Source organism: Callorhinchus milii, unplaced genomic scaffold (assembly GCF_018977255.1).
Source record: "Callorhinchus milii isolate IMCB2004 unplaced genomic scaffold, IMCB_Cmil_1.0 Scaffold1100, whole genome shotgun sequence".
Taxonomy (NCBI): Eukaryota; Metazoa; Chordata; class Chondrichthyes; order Chimaeriformes; family Callorhinchidae; genus Callorhinchus; species Callorhinchus milii.
The window spans coordinates 1-19,878 of NW_024705841.1; the positions used below are offsets into that span (position 1 = coordinate 1).

A 19,878-nucleotide genomic window follows, 5' to 3' on the forward strand; every position below is an offset into this window, starting at 1 on the left:
AAGAGCTGAACCCAGACACCATTAAGTAAATAAATCATCATCCCAACAAATAAATCCAGTGTAAACTGCCTGTGATTGAGGCAGCTGTGCAGGTGGAGCTCAGGTCTCAATCAGTGTGAGTTTAACCCCTCACATTGCCAGCAGAACTGCCAAGCGACTGATGTCTAATTTGCAAACATTTCATAACGGGATTCCTGCCCCCATTCCCACGCTGAATTTTGGAGCAGAATTCCCATGGGTCGGTGTGACGTACCTCAAGTTACTGTGAAGTTGTTCCTATTTCCATGACTCGAATTCCAACTCGCTCACTTAGAATCATAGAATCCTAAAGTACAGAAGGAGGCCATTCGGCCCATCGTGCCTATGTGGGCTCTTTGACAGATCCAACCAAATAGTCCCATTCCCCGCTCTTACCCCATAGCCCTATACATTTTTCCTTTTCAAGTACCTTTCCAATGCTCTTCTGCAAGAACTCTTAACATTGACAACACTTCTCAAATATCAACAATTTTATTGCAATAATTTCTAGACCTTCAAAAATAAATACAAAATAAAAAATATTTTCTGTGCACTACAGATGGTGCGAATATGTAAACTGCACATGATGCTCCCTGTGCAGTCTAGACAGTGTTCCCAATTCTTCATACGGTATCTGTGATTCTCTCTACAGACTGTGTATATGGCTGAATACAGTGGTGTTCATATAGACTGTACACTAGAGGCTGTCTGTGTATAATAGATTGTACCTGACTGTACTATGAATGGACAGTGTACATGACTGTCATATCTGGAGTGTACATTAGTGTCCTCCCCTGCACGTCCTACAGACTATTTGCTCTAATTCCCCCATCAAGTGAGGTAATGAATCAACAATTATGCTTTATAATAAATTAATAAATAACGTTTTATTCACAGAATATCCACAAGCCTCAACAAGACACTTGTGGTTTGTTATGTGTCTCACGTCATGGGCTCACTTCATATGCTGCTCCTGATATGAAAGATGCTGAACAGTGTAAATGCAATTTGTGTTGTGACACAGACCTGCTCCCTCACTGGGAAAGTCTCCCATTAATTTCTGATTACAAAAATATCCATGAAGGTTCGCAGCCCTCATTAAGTGTCATGGTGTGGCTCCTGTATAACCATCTCACACACTTTCCACTCAGCCTTTGAGCTTCATCTATTCCACCATATGTTCTGAGCTCTCGCTCGTCTGGGGCTGCTTTGTGAAAGTGCAGAGAGAGATGATGGTCCGAGGGAACCAAAGCCTCACATCTTAAACAACGAGAAGAAGCCTTGGCTTCTTAGTCCTGCGGAGGAAGTGACTGAGACTCTTGGAGTCGCGACCCTCACTGCCATTGTCCCCGGGAGCCCAGGCCGCCCCCCAGAGCACTGCTGGGTCTTCAGCTGTTGATTTATCACAACGTGCATGTCGTCCTGTCAATAAACAACAGTACATCAACCATCTGCTAGCCCATCTCTCCATATACTAGCCCATCTCTCCATATACTAGCCCATTTCTCCGACCTAATCACCTACTTTACTATTGTGCTCCCTCTTGTTCTTGCCTGTCCTTCTATCCTCCCTTGTCCTGGCCTCTCTCCCTGATCCTCTTCTCTCCCTCAGTCTAGCCTCGTCTTCTCTCTGTGGAGCTCCAACTTCTTGTTAATCAGTTGCACAGAAAGTTCCAATAGCCAAAGATGTAGAACCACCTTTGATTGTAGGGCCCAATCAACACGTCATCTTGAGATGATATATAACATTGTCTGCTCCGCCCTGGGAGGAGAGGCTACAAACCCACCTGCCAGGCCTCCAGCTCCTGTGACAGGCCGACTTTCTGCTGAATGGCTTCCAGAAGCTGTGAGTTCAGTAACTGCAAGTCCAGGTGACACTGGGCCAACTCTGCCTCCACCGCATTCTTCCTGTAACCACAAGACGCACACACACAGGCTGTCATTACTCCCACCAAACGTCACAGCCGAGATTCCAGTTTACTGGTCCCCACTCACACCTCAATGGGTCCAGGTCTGTAAAGCAAGTCATGACTTAATGCTTTGCTCAACTCCATCAGTTTAACGCACAATCACTCAACATAAACCTCCCCCAAATGTAGCGTAACCCCCTCCCCTCCATAGTCCAGCTGACACAGAGCAAACCCTCTGACACAAAGCAAAATGTTAAAGAGTTTATCTAACAACGGCCTCCGTGTGTTTCTCACTTTGCAATGGCGGCGTCCCTTTCGTGGACAGCTTGCTGTAGCCGTTGATCCCCTGTCTGTTCCTCCAGCCTCCCTGCTGCTTGCTCGCTCTCCTGTCTGAGCACCAGCCGTGAGCCTTGGACATGCACCTGCAGGATTGGATCACATCACTGGCCAGTCAGCGGGATTCAGCAGTCAGTGTGCCCTGACCCCCTCCTCCCCACTCCCCACACACACACACCACCCCACACACCACCCAGAACACCCCCCCCCCACACACACACACCACCCCGCAACCCTCCCCCACCCCCATAAACACACATGCACAAGGGGAAACAGGGTCATTGTGCCAGAGCCTTGGGACGTCTTCCCGACATGAAAGGTGCCATATAAATGCAAGTTGTTGTTGTTGGGGGCATCACTTATCTGGCAGATTGTTGGCTGCAGCTCTTGTTATCAGTTGCCCGGCAGGAGGGGTGGGGAGTTGGCTGGAGTGGGACACCCTGACTGTGTTTGCTCATTGCTGATCACAGTGACTGGCTGCTCTCTTTATTGACCGCCTCTTCCCCAACTGCTCTCTGATCTTCTCATCCCACCCAGCCAAGCAGCAGAAATCCAAATATATACACAGTCACTTGACTTTACAGTGTATCCCGCGAAGCGCTCTGAAACGTCTCAACAACAACAACAACAACAACAAGATTCCATTTATAAAGCGCCTTTCACGTCAGGAGGACGTCCCAAGGCGCTGAAGACGTGATAAGGCCCTGTATCAAACGTGAGGATTATTATTATTATTACTACTGTGCTATAGGAGAGTAGTTGTTTACCGGTGTGGCTGGACTCTGTGACAGACTGCAAACCAGGTGTCGGAGCTGTGAGAGGGCGGCGTGTAGAGTCTGAGGCTCCATGTGACTCCCCGTTTCTGGGGAATCCTCACCCATCAGTGACTGCAGCTCCTGCACAAGGTCCACAATTTCACCCTTTATCTGTAAGAAGAGACAGAGACATAGAGCAGCTGGAGAGGACAGAGGGTCCCAGTAAATAACAAAGTGGCTTGGAGAAGGGAATCGTTCTAGTCCCACTGTGTTACTCGGCACCGTATCCCGTGTCCAGGCTAGGATTAGTATCGTTATTATTGTTATTACCTGCTGTCTCTCGGCCCCCCAGCTCGGGCTGTCCGTGTCCAGGCTGAGCTCGATCTCTGACAGCAGAGACAGGTTGGCCTGTGTGGGCTCCTGCATCATCAGCTGCTCCGTCACCTCCCGTAGCCTCACCTCCAGCTGCCGATTCAGCTCCCGCATCTCCTCCCCTTCCTTCTGCCACAGGCTCAGCTACACACACAGCAAGGTGTCAGCTACACACACACACACACTCACACAGCAAGGTGTCAGCTACACACATACACACACAGCAAGGTGTCAGCTACACACACACAGCAAGGTCTCAGCCATTTGCACACACGCACGTACACACACACACACATGTGTCAAATTGATCCTGAGCCTGTGTTACACATGTCCTTCCCAACTCCTCCCTCCACAGGCTGCAAATAATCCAGAACTCTGCAGCCCGTGTCCTCTCCCGCACCAAACTCTGTGACCCCATCTCCCCCATTCCCTCCTGACTCCATTGGCTCCCTATCCTTCAGAGGATCCAGTTCAAGTTCCTGGTCCTCAAATACAAAGCCCTCCATGGCCTCGCCCCACCCTACCTCTGCGACCTCCTAACCCCCTACCAACCCGCCCGCTCCCTCCGCTCGGCTCTGGCTGCTCCACGTCCTCTGACCACCCGCCCCACCATTGGCTGGAGAGCCTTCAGCCACTCTGTCCCCAACCTCTGGAATTCCACCCCCCAATCACTCCGCCTCGCCCCCTCCTTACCCTCCTCTTCGACCATGCCATTGGCCACTTCCCCTCCCCTCCCTTCTCCCCCCACCGACCCCAGCTCAAGTCTGAAATGCTGTACACCGTCCAGTGCCTTGGGACGTCCTCCCGACGTGAAAGGCGCTGTGCACATGTAATGCTGCTGCTGCTGTTGTCCTGTGTTACACATGTCCCGGGGTACATGTACTCATGTCCTGTGTCACACATGTCCTGTCTGTGCCGGGGGTCTGACCTGCAGGAACTGCTCCTGGTGTACTCGCTGTAGCAATGACAGCTGTTCCTGTCGTGTCTCCGAGCTGCTCTTCAGTGACACGTTCTCCCTCAGCAGAACCGCTCCACGTCGCTCCAGCTCTTCCTTCTGCTCCGACAGCAACGCCACCTGGTACAGAGACAACACAGGCTACAGGCCACGCTGTGAGACTGCTCAACCCCCTGCAGCAACAGGGACAGTTTTACCTAGGAGAATGGAGTTCCACTGCCCTTGTTTCTCCCTTGTTAATAATAATAAAAATCCTGGCATTTGTTGAGACGTCTCAAAGCGCTTCACAGAATATACTGTAAAGTGAATTGACTAATAACTTTGTGAGTGAAACGTGGCAGCCAATTACACACAGCTGCATCCCACAAACAGTCGTGGATTGAGTGACCACATTATTATTATTTATTTGTTTGAAGATTTCTTTTGGAGGGATTATTACCCCCAGAAAGTGATCTACCAATTGACTAACAAGTAGGTTCCTGCTAGTAGTAAACAGGCGAGTGGAGTAAGGAAACTTGCCTAAGGGTTCGCCCTGTCCGGGAATCGAACCCGGGTCTTCTCGCTTGCGAGGTACGCACTCTAACCACTATCCCACTCCAAAATAAAATTGGTCACTCGCTCCATGGTTATTTGTGGGACACTGCTGTGTGCAATTGGCTGCTGTATTTTGCTCTGCTCACAAAATCCACAGTCACTACACTTTACAGTAAATCTTGTGAAGCGCTTTGAAACGTCTCAACCATGTGTTAAGGTGCTGTATCAAATGCAGGGCTTATTATTATTATTATTATTATTATTATTATCCTGCTTCCAAACCCATCTCCACCCGTGTACCCATTGCTGCCCCTGTAACCCTCTCCCCCGGGCACATCCCACCCCATCCCTATGCACCCCTAATACCCACCTCTGCCTGGAGACTGTGTGTGGTGGTGGCATCCTCAATCAGGAGCTGGGACCTGTCTCTGTGCCGCTCCCTCAGGCTGTGTAGCTCTGAGGTCAGCTCCTGCTCCATGACTGCTGCCTGTGTACAGAGAAATCAGGCGTTCAATCCAAGGGCAGAAACACACATAACAGAGCTCCATAGCGTAGCGCGGGGAGAGAGAGAGACACTGAGAGCGCGAGAGAACGGCAGGATGCCCAGAGACGTCTTGTCCTGTGCTGTGCTGTTTTCTAACATATGATTTCACAGATGGCATCACTTTTTCAGTGATCTATTCTCAGGTTCAGTGTCGTTTCTCTGCCAAGCACTGCCTGTAGTGCCTCTTTTACGGCCAATATTTCATTATAATAAATAATGTCCCTCAAACAGTTGTGGATTGAGTGACGAAATTATTATTATTATTATTTTTTGAAGGGATCATTAATCCTGGAAAAGCGATCCACCAATCGACTAACAACTGGGTTCCTCCTGACTGCTGGTAAACAGGCGTGTGGAGTAAGGAAACTTGCTCAATGTTTCACCCTGAGGGAATCAAACCCAGGTACTCTGGCTTGCGAGGCGAGTGCTCTAACCACTGAGCTACAGGGATTCTATCAGGCTACACCTACTGTAACTACATTAATGTTTAGAGTGAATAAAAACCTTCTCCTGTCTCTTCTGTACAGTATGGCTGCCTGGCTCCCGGCAGGTTCCTGATTCTCGAAAGCCAACAGGAAAAGCAAGATCAGCACTTTATACCCACGTAGACCAGCAGAAATCATCTCCAGCCCGCGTGTCCTTCACACATGTTCAAACCACAATGAGGTTTTGTGTTCCTCCACAGTCCAGAGCACAGGGGCAGATTATAATAATGTAATAATAATCCTTACATTTGATCCGGTGTCTTATCATTTCGTCAAGGCGGCTCAAAGGCAGTTGTCCCCAGAGACAAACTCATTTTAAAAAAAAAACGCAATGGCTTTGACCCTCTGATCCACACCCTTCAATTACACCTCCTCTCCTCTCGTCTCATTGACCTCAGAACATCAGGAAACACTCTGAGACATTCTTCCAACACGGAAGGATCTATTTATGGTAAATGCCAAACTTATTGCTGAAGTTGTTCAGAGAACCAGTTATGGCAGCCACTGCCTTCAGGGGGAGGAGCAAAAATCACGCAGAGGGACAGAATCTCACACTCGATTTCAAATCCCTTCAGGTTCTGGCACCTCCCGACCTCTCTGATCTGTGATCTCACACACATCTCGCCCTCTGTTAGCTGAGTCACTGTGTATCACACATACCAATACAGACACAGGTAACAACAACTTGTGTTTAGATAGCGTCATATCAACAGGTCAAGAGATTGGGTCCAACAGAAAAGCTCACTCCATTAACTTACACCTGCTCACTCAGTGAAAACAGCACCGACCTCATTAACAGTGTGCCCTGCCTTGTGAAGAGGTTAGAGGGGACTGCAGTGAAGTGACTCTCTGTGTTCGACTGTATTCCAATAGTACACAGAGCAGATATCACACTGTTGGTGTACACCAGCAGAGCCTGGGCAGCCCAACTACTGACTGAGGAACACAAGGCCAGGAAGATCGTATTCAGCCCATTGAATATGTTCCCCGAGTTTACCAGAGTGCTCATGTGTTCTGTGTCTCTTCCACTAGAGTGAGGATAACGCACCCATTCTCAGCCGAGACAAGTATAAGGAAAGATACAATACTGATCTTTTAAAGCAGAACTTCCTCCACACCTGAGAGGTTGACGGTGGCCACACCTGTGCTATATTTAGCTGCAAAATAAAGAGACGTGGGAGCGTCTGCCTCGGGTGAACATCGCACACAGAGAGTTAGTCACACGATAGCATCAGGGGGGTGGGGAGGAGCAGGATGTAAGCTGAGCAGCTTCTGAGCTGAAAGTTACAAAGGTTAGCGGCAGTGATCCAGGGAAAACTCTCTCAACCCTCATGACGTTATTGAAAGGTTTCCAGTAAAATAACATGTTTGTGTAACTCATGCACAACTGACTGGACATCAGCAAGACAGAGAGAGAGAGAGAGAGAGAGGGCGGAGAGAGAGCCGTGAGACCAGTCTGGGTCAGGATTGAGCAGCGCTCATTCACTTCAAAGCATCCCATCTCTAATGGGAGTTAATGACTGCGTCTCCAGTGTAATCTCCTCTAATTAAACTCATTTCCTTTTGTTCCATTTACTCTAGCGTGCAACGCTCTGACCCATTTGGACAGCCAGAGCCTTTTACCCTTTCGTGCATTTAGCTCCTTCCTTCACATAAACACTTGTATCCTTCCACAGCGCCTCCATCCTGCATAGAGCACACTACTCACCACAGCACACACTACACACACCACAGCACACACTACACACACCACAGCACACACTGAATGATGGTGGATACAAGGAAATCCATGATATGGGTCTTTATAGTTAGACCCATGTGTGGACGGATTGTGGTTTTGGGGGGGATAAAGTTAATGGACAGCAAATATTGTCCGCCCAAAAAAAACAAAATCCTCATTCCTCTAATGGCTGTTTGTGGGACATTGCTGTGTCCATGGATGAGAAAGTCCTGTAGCTCAGTGGTTAGAGCACTTGCTATGCAAGTTCAATTCCAGGCAGAGGGCGATACCTCGGGCAAGTTTCCTTACTCCACACAGAGCCTAATAATAATCCCTCCAAAACCAAAAACAATAATAAATTGGTCATTTTCAACCCATGACTGTTTGTGGGGACACTGCTGTGCGCAATTGGCTGCCGCGTTCGCTCACAAATATACAGTCAATTCATTTTACAGTATATTCTGTGAAGCGCTTTGGGACATCCAGAAGACATGAAAAGCGCTATATCAAATGCAAGGATTATTATTATTATTAAAGATGTTGTAGTATTGTGTGCAATTAGGCTGCTGTGTCCACCTGCAAATTTTCACTCTCTCCGCTTCACAGTAAATCCTGTGAAACGCTTTGAGATGTCCTCCCGACATGAAAGGTCAAGGATTTACTGTTGTTGTTGTTGTTATCGTTATCATTATAGTTATTGTAATCTGCCAATCACTGTACCACCAACAACAACTTACATGTATATAGCGCTCTCCACGCAGGGCAGTGTCTCGGAGCACTTGATCAGCTGCCAATCACATAACCTGTCAATCACTGCATGAAGGAGAGGGACAGCAATTCCATCGAAGTGCAGGAAACTCCTCTGTGGAAGTAGAAGGTGTTGGTGCAGAGCTCCTGCAGGTGGGTGTGACCACGTGCAGTTACTGGAAGCTCGTGTTCCTCGTGAAGAGATCCCGATAATAAACACCACAAACTACACCATCAGTGCTGAGACCACCCTGTGCCCACTGGCGTGGCGCTATCATGGCTGCCCACGTGCCAACCTCACCTTACTCAGCCGCTCTAGCAGCCTGTGGTTCTGCTCTCTCAGCTCCTGCACCGAGTGTATCTTGTCCCTGTCAGCCTCCTGCAGTGCTCGATGGCGTCTCTCCAGCTCACACTCCAGTCGTTGCAAATCATTCTCCAGTTCAGCCACTCGCGCCTCCCACTCGCTTTCCTTCCCCTCGAACCTCAGCCGCCACTCGTGCTTCTCCTGCTCCAGGTCCTAAACACAGTAATAGTAATATTATTATAATCCTAATAATATAATCTTAACAATATTATAATAATCCTAATAATATAATAATATCTTAACAATATTATAATAATCCTAATATAATCTTAACAATATTATTATAATCCTAATAATATAATAATCCTTGCATTTGATATACCATGTTATCATGTCTTCAAAGTGTCTCAAAGCACTTCACAGAATACACTGTAAGTTGAATGGTGCTGTAAGAGTTGTTGTTGCTGTTGTTGTAAGTGAGGCAGCGCTAACCAAATGCTGGCTTCTTATTGTTATTGATTGACAGCAGTTTAGTAATTATGTCACTAACGCATGACTGAGCTCTGGAGAAATAAAATTATGCTTTGGAGTTTGGACGTCGTAACAGCAAATCTTGTGGCTATTACCTAACCGCAATGAAATAATCTCAAAGCACTTCACATGAACTCCTGACCAGCGTTGATTACTTTTGTTAACAAAGGCAGCCATTTTGCACGGTCCCACAAACAGCAATGTGGTGGATGATCAATTAACCTGCAAACCAGAGGAACTCCCATCTCTTTTCCAATGGTTACGAGGATCTTTAATGTTTTCCTTAACAGGCAGACAGGACCTCAGTTTAACATCTCACCCAAAGAACGACATCTCTGACACTGTAACCTCTTCCAATGTGACAATGCGGTGTCAACTCAGACTGTGTCCCAGTGGGGGCTTGAAATGCACGTTCTGACCCCAAGGCGAGAATGCTACCAACCGTGGTAAGCTGACCCTGAGGACTTGCATTTGAAAATACTTTCCTTCTTGAGTTGGACGTGAACTCGTTAGCAGGGGAGGCATTGACTGAATTCTAATCCCATCCCTCAGGGCCTGAGTTTGAGGTGCCAGGTTAGCCTGTCTCTCAGAAAGGGGCCACTCACCACAGTTGGGTAAATGATGAACTAGTGAAACTCATTATGTGTTAAAGCTACTGATTCAGACTTGGCTGGGGCCACAGTTGCCCTGTGGACCAGCAGGCGTGGGGCTCACAGTGTACCTGGGCACTGCCCGGCTTGTCTCCCCATTGCCGGCACAAATTACAGTAACTTCAGATGCGTCAGAATTAATTTGAGCGCAGTGCATTTATCGGACTCATTCATGCCCCGATTGACCCTTACAGTGAAGGTAGAGGTGAAAACATGACACAATTCTCAATGACTCCCAACACTCACCCCTCTGATATCTTTCCCATTGATTTCCCTCATAAACCCCTATTTCCTTACCTCCCTCGGTCTTCATCGATACCATCAAAATTTAGGGGAGTAGTTATTTAGCAGGGATTTCTTCAGAGAGCTGTCAGGCTTTGGAAATTATTACTACAAGTGGCTATTGAGACAGAGTCAACAGGATAATTTAAAAGGGACCTGGACAAGCATCTGAGTGATAAGAACATTATTATTAATGATAATAATCCTTGCATTTGATATCGCGCCTCATCATGTCGCTGAGACGTCTCAAAGAGCTTCACAGAATATACTTTAAAGTGGATTGTGGGTGAAACGCAGGGACTAATTGCACACAGCAGCATCCTATAAACAATTGTGGATTGAGTGACCTCATTATTATTATTTATTTGTTTGAATAGATTATTATCCACAGAAAGCGATCCACCAATCGACTGACACGCAGGTTCCTACTCACTGCTAGGTAATCAAAGGCGTGTGGACTAAGGAAACTTGAGTAAAGTTTCGCCCTGCCCAGAAATCAAATCCAGCTTGCATAATAACAAAAATAATCATAGCTTTTTATTATGTATTGCCTTCTACGGCAAATAAACATCTCAAAGTGCTTTATATTATAAAATTGATTAGAAATGCAGTGAATGTTGTTATATAGGCAAAGCCCTACATGTACTGGATCCTCACAAAGCTGTCCTCACTGAGATGAGCCTGGATAGCACCAGATGAAGCTTTGCCTGATTGAACACGCCAGGTAGCTTCTATTGTACTCGCCCGAGTTTTCTCCTGAAGGAAATGAAACACAAAACATTTTCCGTCCACAAGGGGATCATTCGGCTCATCATGGCTGTATCGGCACTACCTGTTTTTCTGAATCACTCTTTTATATTAAATCCCACTTTCCAAGCTCGCAATTTACTGTCGCATTTCGCCCACAAATACACAGTAAATTCACTTAACAGTATATCCTGTGAAGCGCTTTGAGACGTCCGGAAGACGTGATAAGGTTCTATATCAAATGCAAGGATTATTATTATTGTTTTATTATTATTGTCAGTATTATTATTGTTAGTATTGTTCTTGTCAATATTATTATTGTCAGTAATATTATTATTCTTATTATTACCCCGGACTGTTACTCACCTCCACTGTGCGACTGAACCTCTCCTGCAGCTGATGGTTGTGTTCTTTCAGCTCCTGGGTCTCTGACAGCAAAGCTTTGCCCAGTTGGGCTGCCAGGTCCAACTCCTTCTCCTTCTGCCTGAGGAGGGACAGCAGGTCTGACACGTCGCCCACACCATCCCGGGGCATCGGGAACAGATCCTCCTCCACAGGAGACTTCATCTCCACCGCACTCCCACCGGTCATCAGAGGCGCCAACGTCCAAACTTCCCCCCAAAAACAAGGTCACTTTCAAACGTTTTGCTCACAAAGTCGCCAACCAGTTCACTTTGCGGCGTAACCTGCGAAGCGCTTTGAGGCGTCTCGAAGACCCGATAAAGCGCTGTATCGAATGCCAGGACGATTATTATCGTTGTTGTTGTTATTGTTAAACTCGAAAAACTCCCCCACCCCCAAAAAAAAGAGATCACTTCCAAAAAAAAGTTAAACTTCCAAATAATAATAAAAATAATAATAATTAAGACCCGGAGCTCGAGTCCCCAAACTGTCCCCCACACAGAGAGAGAGAGAGAGAGAGAGAGCTCCCAGAGACTTGGCTAAACCCACAAGGTGTTCCCCTGTGAGTTACTCCTGAGCTCAGACACAGGGACTCACTCACTCACTCACTCTACACTCCGCTCTGGGGCTTCGCTGTGACTCTTTATAGTCGGGGCTGAAGGTGTCTGTCGGTCAGTGTTTGGATCTGTGGCAAATGAGCGTCAAAAAGCTTCTTCCCACCGAATCGGCGTCTCCACAGCCCGAGGGGAGGGGAGGGGAGGAGGAGGGGGTGGGGGGCAGAGTGGGGGCAGAGTGGGGGGTGGGGGCAGAGTGGGGGCAGAGTGGGGGTGGGCAGAGTGGGGGCAGAGTGGGGGGTGGGGGGCAGAGTGGGGGCAGAGTGGGGGGTGGGGGGCAGAGTGGGGGGTGGGGGGCAGAGTGGGGGCAGAGTGGGGGGTGGGGGGCAGAGTGGGGGCAGAGTGGGGGCAGATGGTGAAATGAAATGAGAGACTGACACTGTAACCCACAGCTACAGCTCTGTCTCTCTCTCTCTGTGTCTCTGTTTCTCTCCAACGATAACTATCACTGATAATCCCTTCAACTCTCATTTCCGTGTGTGAGGTTTATTGGGCTTTGGTGGTGTTGGGGGAGTGACTGAGAGAGAGAGAGAGAGAGAGAGAGAGATTGAGGGATGAGTGGGCGGGAAACCGAATTCCATTCGGTTTTAGCCTCTGGCACCAGCTTTGCTTTTGTATTTTTCAGAACTGTCTTAACTTAAAAAAAAATTTTTTTTGCGGAATTCTGGAACAATCATAATTTAAATGTGACTTGAAAATATGATTGTCGTGAGAAATGCCGTAAGAAATTCTCAATTTAGAAGTTGGTTTCTTTTTAAGAATTGTGAAAAGAAAACACAGGCTTCCCAAATTGACAACAACTTGCATTTATTTAGCGCCTTAGAGCGAATTTAAGAATCCACAGTAGTCACTGTTCATTTTTCTTTTGGTTTTGGAGGAATTATTATCCCCGGAAAAGCAATCAGCCAATCGACTAATAACCGGGTTCCTGCTTACTGCTGGTGAGCAGTGTGGAGTAAGGAAACTTGCCCAACGTTTCGATCTGCCGGGAATTGAACCCAGGTCCTTTCACTTGTGAGACGAGGGCTCCAACTACTGAGCTACAGACTCCACAGTTACAGGGTCAGGAATACAGGGTCTGGCTGTATTTTGTCTGTTTTAAACTTATTGCTTATTTTTCTCTCTCATTTCTTTCACTCCCAATCTCTGCTGAAAACAAACATTTTGCTTCTACTGTTGCACAGGTCCATCGCCAAAGTAATTACTTTTCTGCAAGACTTGGCATTTGTCCTCTGTGCGTGTGTGAATGTAGGTGTGTATGTATGTGTATGGATGTATGCGTGTGTATGTATGTGTATGTGTGTATATGTATGGGAGTGTAAGTGTGCAGGTGTGTGTATGTAGGTGTGTGTGTGAATTGGTGTGTGAGGCCTGCCCACTGCTCGTGCAGTTAGGACCACCCTATCTGTTAGGGCTTTGGCTTGTGGGGTTAACAGGAGCTGAGTGGGGGGATTCCCTGCCCCTAATGTCTGCCCTTCCAGGTCCTGCCGATGAGCCAGACTGGGCCGGGCTACCATGACTGATTTTGTTGTTGAGATCAGGTAACTAAGCATAGAATAGGATTCCAATCGACCACATTCCTGTGCCTGTGGCCCATTTCTGTACCGGGTGGTGCCTTCAGCCACTCGACTATTCAAGGTGCTCGAAACTCATTGTATCTTGAGTGGCTGAGGATTCTCACTCTGCCGGCATTTCCAGCTGCCATCAGCAGTTGTGTCCTCACAATAGATTAGATGTAAATCACCAAACCAAGGAGTGGACGGGTGGATCATGGGACGTTTCTGACTGAAGAGACGCTAAAGCTGAGGTGAGTGAACAACAGCTTCCCCCACAAAATACAGTCACTACACTTTACAGTGTATCCTGTGAAGCATCTCAATCAAGTGGTAAGGTACTATATCAAAAGATACAGCACAACCGGTAGAACACACCTGCCTTTGTGCATGTCCCGTTTAGCTCTCAAAGGTCACTGCAATGTGGTTATACAGGTCCACTCAACATAGTGCAATCCATTCTACTCCCTAAAGCTTGTGCCACTCCATGATTTATAACAGGTAAGATTGTAAAGCAGAGTGTGAAACTGCCATCACATGGCTGAGAAAGATGATGTAATACAGTGTGGACACAATATTTGCGCAGTGTGTATTTAACAACAGGTGTGCCCGACACCCATTAATCACGTCAAAGCTTATTGTCAATGCGTACGTACATTCATCTAAAATAGGAACCACGTTTTATAGTGAATCCTGTCAAACATTGAATCATTTTGATGACATGAAGCGCTGATACAAGGAATGTTATTATTGACATCAACCATAACCCTTGCATTTGATGTTCGCATTTGCCTCATCACGTCTTTGAGGCGTTTCAAAGCGCTTCACAGAATATACTGTAAAGTGAATAGATTGTATATTTTGTGGGTGAAACACAGCAGCCAATGGCACACAGCACTGTCCCCACAAACAAACGTGGATTGAGTGACCCAATTTTTTTAAAGGGATTATTACCCTAGGAAAGGAATTCAACAACTTGGATTTATAGAGCGCCCTCCACACCGGACGGCATCTCAGAGCACTTTACAATCACGGATGCCGGGACCGAGCCGAGGGGGAGGGGCGGGAAGGTGACCTAAGGCGCAGTCAAAGAGAAAGGTCTTCAGCAGAGACCTGAAAATAGGGAGGGAGTGAGACAAGGGGAGTGAGGAAGGGAGTTCCAGGGGCATAGTGGCTGAAGGCATGGCCACCGAGGATGGAGCGGAGGACTCGGGGGACAAGGAGGAGGCCAGACCCGGAGGAACGAAGGCAATGGGTACTGTTTTGAGGCAAGAGGTCAGAGAGGTCGGGGGGTGCGGAGGATTCGCCAATTGACTAACAACTGGGTTCCTATTTACTGCTGGTAAACAGGTGCGTGGAGTAAGGAAACTTGCCTAAGGTTTTGCTCTGCTCGGGAATTGAGGCCCTGAGCTATAGGACTCCACAAGTACAATGAAGGAGCATAACATAGGGGCCAGGGGACCCCAGTAACACAGGGAGCTGGTAAACCTAACACAAATGTTCTGTAATAAAGCTGTCAGATGCTGTTTTCCGATGGGAGTTGACTAGTCGCCATGTTTTCCCTCGAGACCTTGTTACCTGATTGAGCACAGGCTGTGTGTGCGTGTGTGTGGCTGTACACCTCGGGCAGTCAGTCACTGAACAAATGGCTCAGTGTGGGGCCTCGCCTCCCTTTGTATTGTGACTGGTATCAGGGTCAGAGGCCAGTGAGGGGGGCCGGGGGGCTTGCTGACAGCCTCCCCCCACAGGACGCCTCACCAGCCAGTGTGCAGTGCTAAGCTGCTTGGCTTCGCTCAGGCCATCTGCTCTGCACGGATGCAGCTCCTCAGCTCGAGATCCTCAGAGACGCCTTTCACACACGCTTTGTGTTCCCTCCGCTCGGTACTGAGCAAACCTCAGTATGGCCTTGCTCACACCTCCTCACTGAGAGCTACAAACAAACCACAACCCTGCAGCCGTCTGAGAAGCTTTTGAGGTCAAGCTCCTGTCTCCCTATCCCCGTCCACTCATCACCACAGTGTAAATAATCTTTACCTGAACAGGTTCCGTTCCACATCCACTAGAAACAGTCATCGCTCCAACAATTTATATTTATTCATGCAGAATAGAATCTCGGATTGTTTTACCAAGAGGCGTTCGGATGCCAAGCTGGGAAGAGTGGGTGAGTGGGAGACGGGATGATGAGAGGGGGTGGAGAGGAGGGGAGGAGGGTGACCGTAGGCGAGACAAAAAGGTAGATGTTAAAGTGGAACTTGAAGACGACGACAACACAGTGCCTTTCACATCCAGAGGACGTCCCAAGACACTGGACAGTCAGTATTTGGACCCGAGCAGGGGGTTGGGATCAGGAGGGGTGGAGGGCAGGAAGGGTAGAGGGTAGGGACAAAGAAAGAGAAGGTGAGGTGTAGGACCTGAAAGCTTTGGCCACCGATTGCAACCAATGGTGTGGAAAGGGCAGAGGACATGCAGCAAACACGAAAAAGGGCAGAGGACATGCAGCAAACATGAGTTAGTCCAACAGAGGAGTTAACCCAACAGAGGAGTTAGTCCAACAGAGGAGTTAGTCCAACAGAGGAGTTAGTCCAACAGAGGAGTTAGTCCAACAGAGGAGTTAGTCCAACAGGGGAGTGGGCTAGAAGAAGATTACAGAGACAGTAATTGTATTACGATTCATAGTGAAGGTGAGGAGCTTGAAATCAATCCACTCTCCCCCCCACCCCAACGCGGTGACTCGAGCCCATACAGAGCAAAGGGCTCAGCACACAAAGCATTCACACAAAGCAACTCCCCAGAAAGTTACATTCAGTTTCACATACAACAGTCCTGCCCCAGCCCTCTATAATAATAATAATACCATCTCTCCCTGCACCTTTCATCAAGTCCAATAAACTACTCAGGAGGCAGGAGCAGAGACCAGGTGATTCCCTACTCCCTGAGTGAAGACCTGCACAGCACTTCCCTCACACAGCTGCTCACTAGGCCAGGAATTTGCAGATAGAGTTAATAAAGTCTTGCGGTTTCTCCGCATGGATCCAGTGGCCGGCTCCAGCAATGTACTGTACGGTGGAGTTAGGAAACAGCCGGGAGATCTCAGGCAGATCTTTGGTGCTTTGGGAAAGAGCAAATAATAATACATAATAATAATCCTGGCATTTGATACAGCGCCTTATCACGTCTTCGAGATGTCTTAAAGCACTTCACTGGATACACTGTAAAGTGAATTGACTGTGTATTGTGCGCAAAACACAAAGCTAGTTGCGCCCAGCAGCGTCCCACAAACAGGGATTATTACCCACATAAAGCGATCCGCCAATTGACTGACAACTGGGTTGCTACTTACTGCGAGGTAAACAGAGACGTGTGGAGTAAGGAAACCTGTCTAACATTTTGCCCTGGCCGGGAATCGAACTTCGGTCCTCTCATTTGTGAGGCGAGTGCTCTAACCGCTACATTACAGGACTCCCTGTCCTCGAGGGCTAAACGACACAGGGCAGGGAGACTTACCCAATGTACTTAGACTTCTCACCCCCCAAGAAGAGGGTGGGCCCAGTGTATGACGTGTGGAACTCAGGAAAGCCCAGCAGATCCCCCAGATGGTTGAGGATGGCCTCCAGGTTCATCTTCCACCTGTACTGTCCGTCCTCTTCCACCAGGTTAGACAGGATGAATTGTCTGACCGCAGCTTCCTGTAAGTGAAACAGCCTCGTCAGCAGCAAACACCGCCCGCGTCACACAGCCCACAGCCGGGTGTCTGACACACACGGAAACCCGTCACCGTGACCAGCCGGGTGTCTGACACACACGGAAACCCGTCACCGTGACCGGCCGGGTGTCTGTCACGCACGGAAACCCGTCACCGTGACCAGCCGGGTGTCTGTCACGCACGGAAACCCGTCACCGTGACCGGCCGGGTGTCTGACACGCACGGAAACCCGTCACCATGACCAGCCGGGTGTCTGTCACGCACGGAAACCCGTCACCGTGACCAGCCGGGTGTCTGTCACGCACGGAAACCCGTCACCGTGACCAGCCGGGTGTCTGTCACGCACGGAAACCCGTCACCGTGACCAGCCGGGTGTCTGACACCCACGGAAACCCGTCACCGTGACCGGCCGGGTGTCTGACACACACGGAAACCCGTCACCGTGACCGGCCGGGTGTCTGACACACACGGAAACCCGTCACCGTGATTAAGAGAATCCAAACGAAGATGAGATTTCATACCTCCCACCGATGTGAGTAAATTCCGAGACAGATTATTGGAATGGAATGTTCTCTCTCTCTCTGGGGGGACGCTTCCTGCTTATGTGATTCCGGAGAGTATTAGCGCAGATTGGCCAGAGCCAAGGCTTGGGGGGCCCCAGAGAGTCCGTTGGGGTAACTGCTGGAGTCTAACCTGTTAAAAGTGCATAGCTTACCATTGATATCACTGTCTGGCAAGCTTTCCTGCTGCTTGTCCAGCTCGGCTTTGGCTGCAGGATTAGCAGGAGCTGAGTGCGATGATTCCCTGCCTCCAGTGACTTTTCTGTCTTTCCAGGCTGCCGACGAGCCAAGGCTGGGCTGTAAATCAGCTGTTGCCAAATCAGCCTGCGCTGCCTGCTTACCTGGCATTCTGTGCTGCATCTCTGCCATGCACGTCAGCAATCTGCTGCGTGTCTGTGTGTGCCTGTGTGTGTGGCTGAGTCTGTGTGTGTGTGTGGCTGAGTCTGTGTGTGCCTGAGTGTGTACATGTGTGTCTGAGTGTGTGTGGGTGCACCTGTGTGTGTCGGTACGTGTATGTGCGTGTGCCTGTGTGTGTGTTCGCCTGTGTTGGCTGTGTGTGTGAGTGCGCCTGTGTGTGTTGGGCTGTGTGTGTGTCTGTGTGTGTGTGCCTGTGTTGGCTGTGTGTGTATGTGTGTGCTCCTGTGTGTGCTGGGGTGTGTGTCTGTGTGCCTGTGCTGGCTGTGTGTGTGTGCCTGTGTTGGCTGTGTGTGCTCCTGTGTGTGTTGGGGTGTGTGTGTGTGTGTGTGCTCCTGTGTGTGTGTGTTGGTGTGTATGTGTGTGCGCCTGTGTTGGCTGAGCAGGGCAGATGTGCTGAACACTGTACCTTGATGTGTGACTGTAGTTGCTGCTCGGCTTGGCTTCGTACCGCAGATAGTGGTAAACTGCTATCCAGAGCCACCGCCTGCATAGCAGAGATGTACTGTGAGATGCTCGAGGACCCAGCTACGGTTCTGGGGCTGACGTCAACCACAATCAGCTTCTGAACCACTTGAGGCTGCAGAGACACCAATGTTAGTATTAGTTACAGAATGTGGCTAGAAAGAGGAAAAGGACCCCAATGTCCATCTCCAACGATCCAATGTCACCTTAGACTAAGTCCTGACGTGGGGCTTGAAACCCCAACCTTCTTACTCTCTTACTCAGAGGCGAGAGCGCTACCAACTGAGCCAGACTGACACACACGTTTATGTGGATACAATGGACACTGTTAGAACTCAGGACTCTCCTCTGTTCAACACTCTCTGAACCTGAGGGTTTCCTGTGACTGACCCTCCAGACACACAAACCCAACCCTCGCTGCCAATACCCTGTCATGTCAGGAGGAGGGGCCTCAGCGCTGGACTGGACAGTCAAGGGTTTGCACCTGAGCTGGAGGAGGGAGGGCAAGATGGGGGGGAGGGTGAGGAGGGGGGAGCGGGAGGGAGGGGAGGACGGGGGAGCGGGGGTGAGGGTGAGGAAGGGGGGAGCGAGGGCGAGGGGGGGAAGAGGGGGAGCGGGGGGAAGATGACCGAAGCCGCAGTGACGAGGAAGGTCTAACTCACCCTCAGCAGTGCGGTCACCATGGCTATCTTCCCCCCCAGGCTGTGGCCGAGCAGCACACACTCCGGGAGCCGCAGTGTGTCCAACAGCTTCTGGACGTCATGGCTCATGGCCTCGAAGGTCATCACAGGGCTGTGGCCACTGTCTCCGTGATTACGGCAATCCACAGTCACGACCTGACCAGACAGACAGGACACAGACGTCAGACACCGGCTCCCGGTGACCGTTGGGAACGCGTATGACAGACCAGTGCCTCACCGTGCGCCCGGAGCGCTGGACAACAGCTCGGCCGATGGATTGGAAGTTGGATTTGCTTCCGAAGAGCCCGTGCAGGAAAACCAGAGGAGTCTCCGTGCTGCGGCCATTGAGCACCGTGTGGGCCAGAGCGACCGGTCTGGGGAGAGAGAGAGAGAGAGGGAGGGGGTGAGAGGGGAGAGAGAATGAACTGGTATTATTACAGATTCATTTGAAGCCAAAACATGTTCAACCACTTTTAGAAAAGAGATTATTATTATTATTATTATTATTATTATTATTATCGACTAAACACAAATCACAATAAATATCTCGGTTTGTGCAGTGACTTCACGTCGGGAGTTCGTCCCCAGTGAAGTGACT

The 19,878-nt window shown here is 49.0% G+C and overlaps 1 protein-coding gene across 1 annotated transcript; it reads right to left on the reverse strand.

Annotated features, from left to right (window-relative positions):
- Positions 1-499: 499 nt before the first annotated feature.
- LOC103180674 (BICD family-like cargo adapter 1) lies at positions 500-17,008 on the reverse strand. Its single transcript, XM_042346599.1, has 10 exons — positions 16,963-17,008; positions 11,256-11,500; positions 8,677-8,892; positions 5,250-5,366; positions 4,319-4,465; positions 3,349-3,534; positions 3,031-3,189; positions 2,222-2,349; positions 1,805-1,925; positions 500-1,440 (listed from the first exon to the last, which is right to left on the reverse strand). Exons 2-10 carry the CDS (start codon positions 11,478-11,480, stop codon positions 1,273-1,275), a joined length of 1,467 nt encoding a protein of 488 aa, XP_042202533.1. The 5' UTR covers positions 11,481-11,500; positions 16,963-17,008; the 3' UTR covers positions 500-1,272.
- Between the last annotated feature and the right edge of the window lie 2,870 nt (positions 17,009-19,878).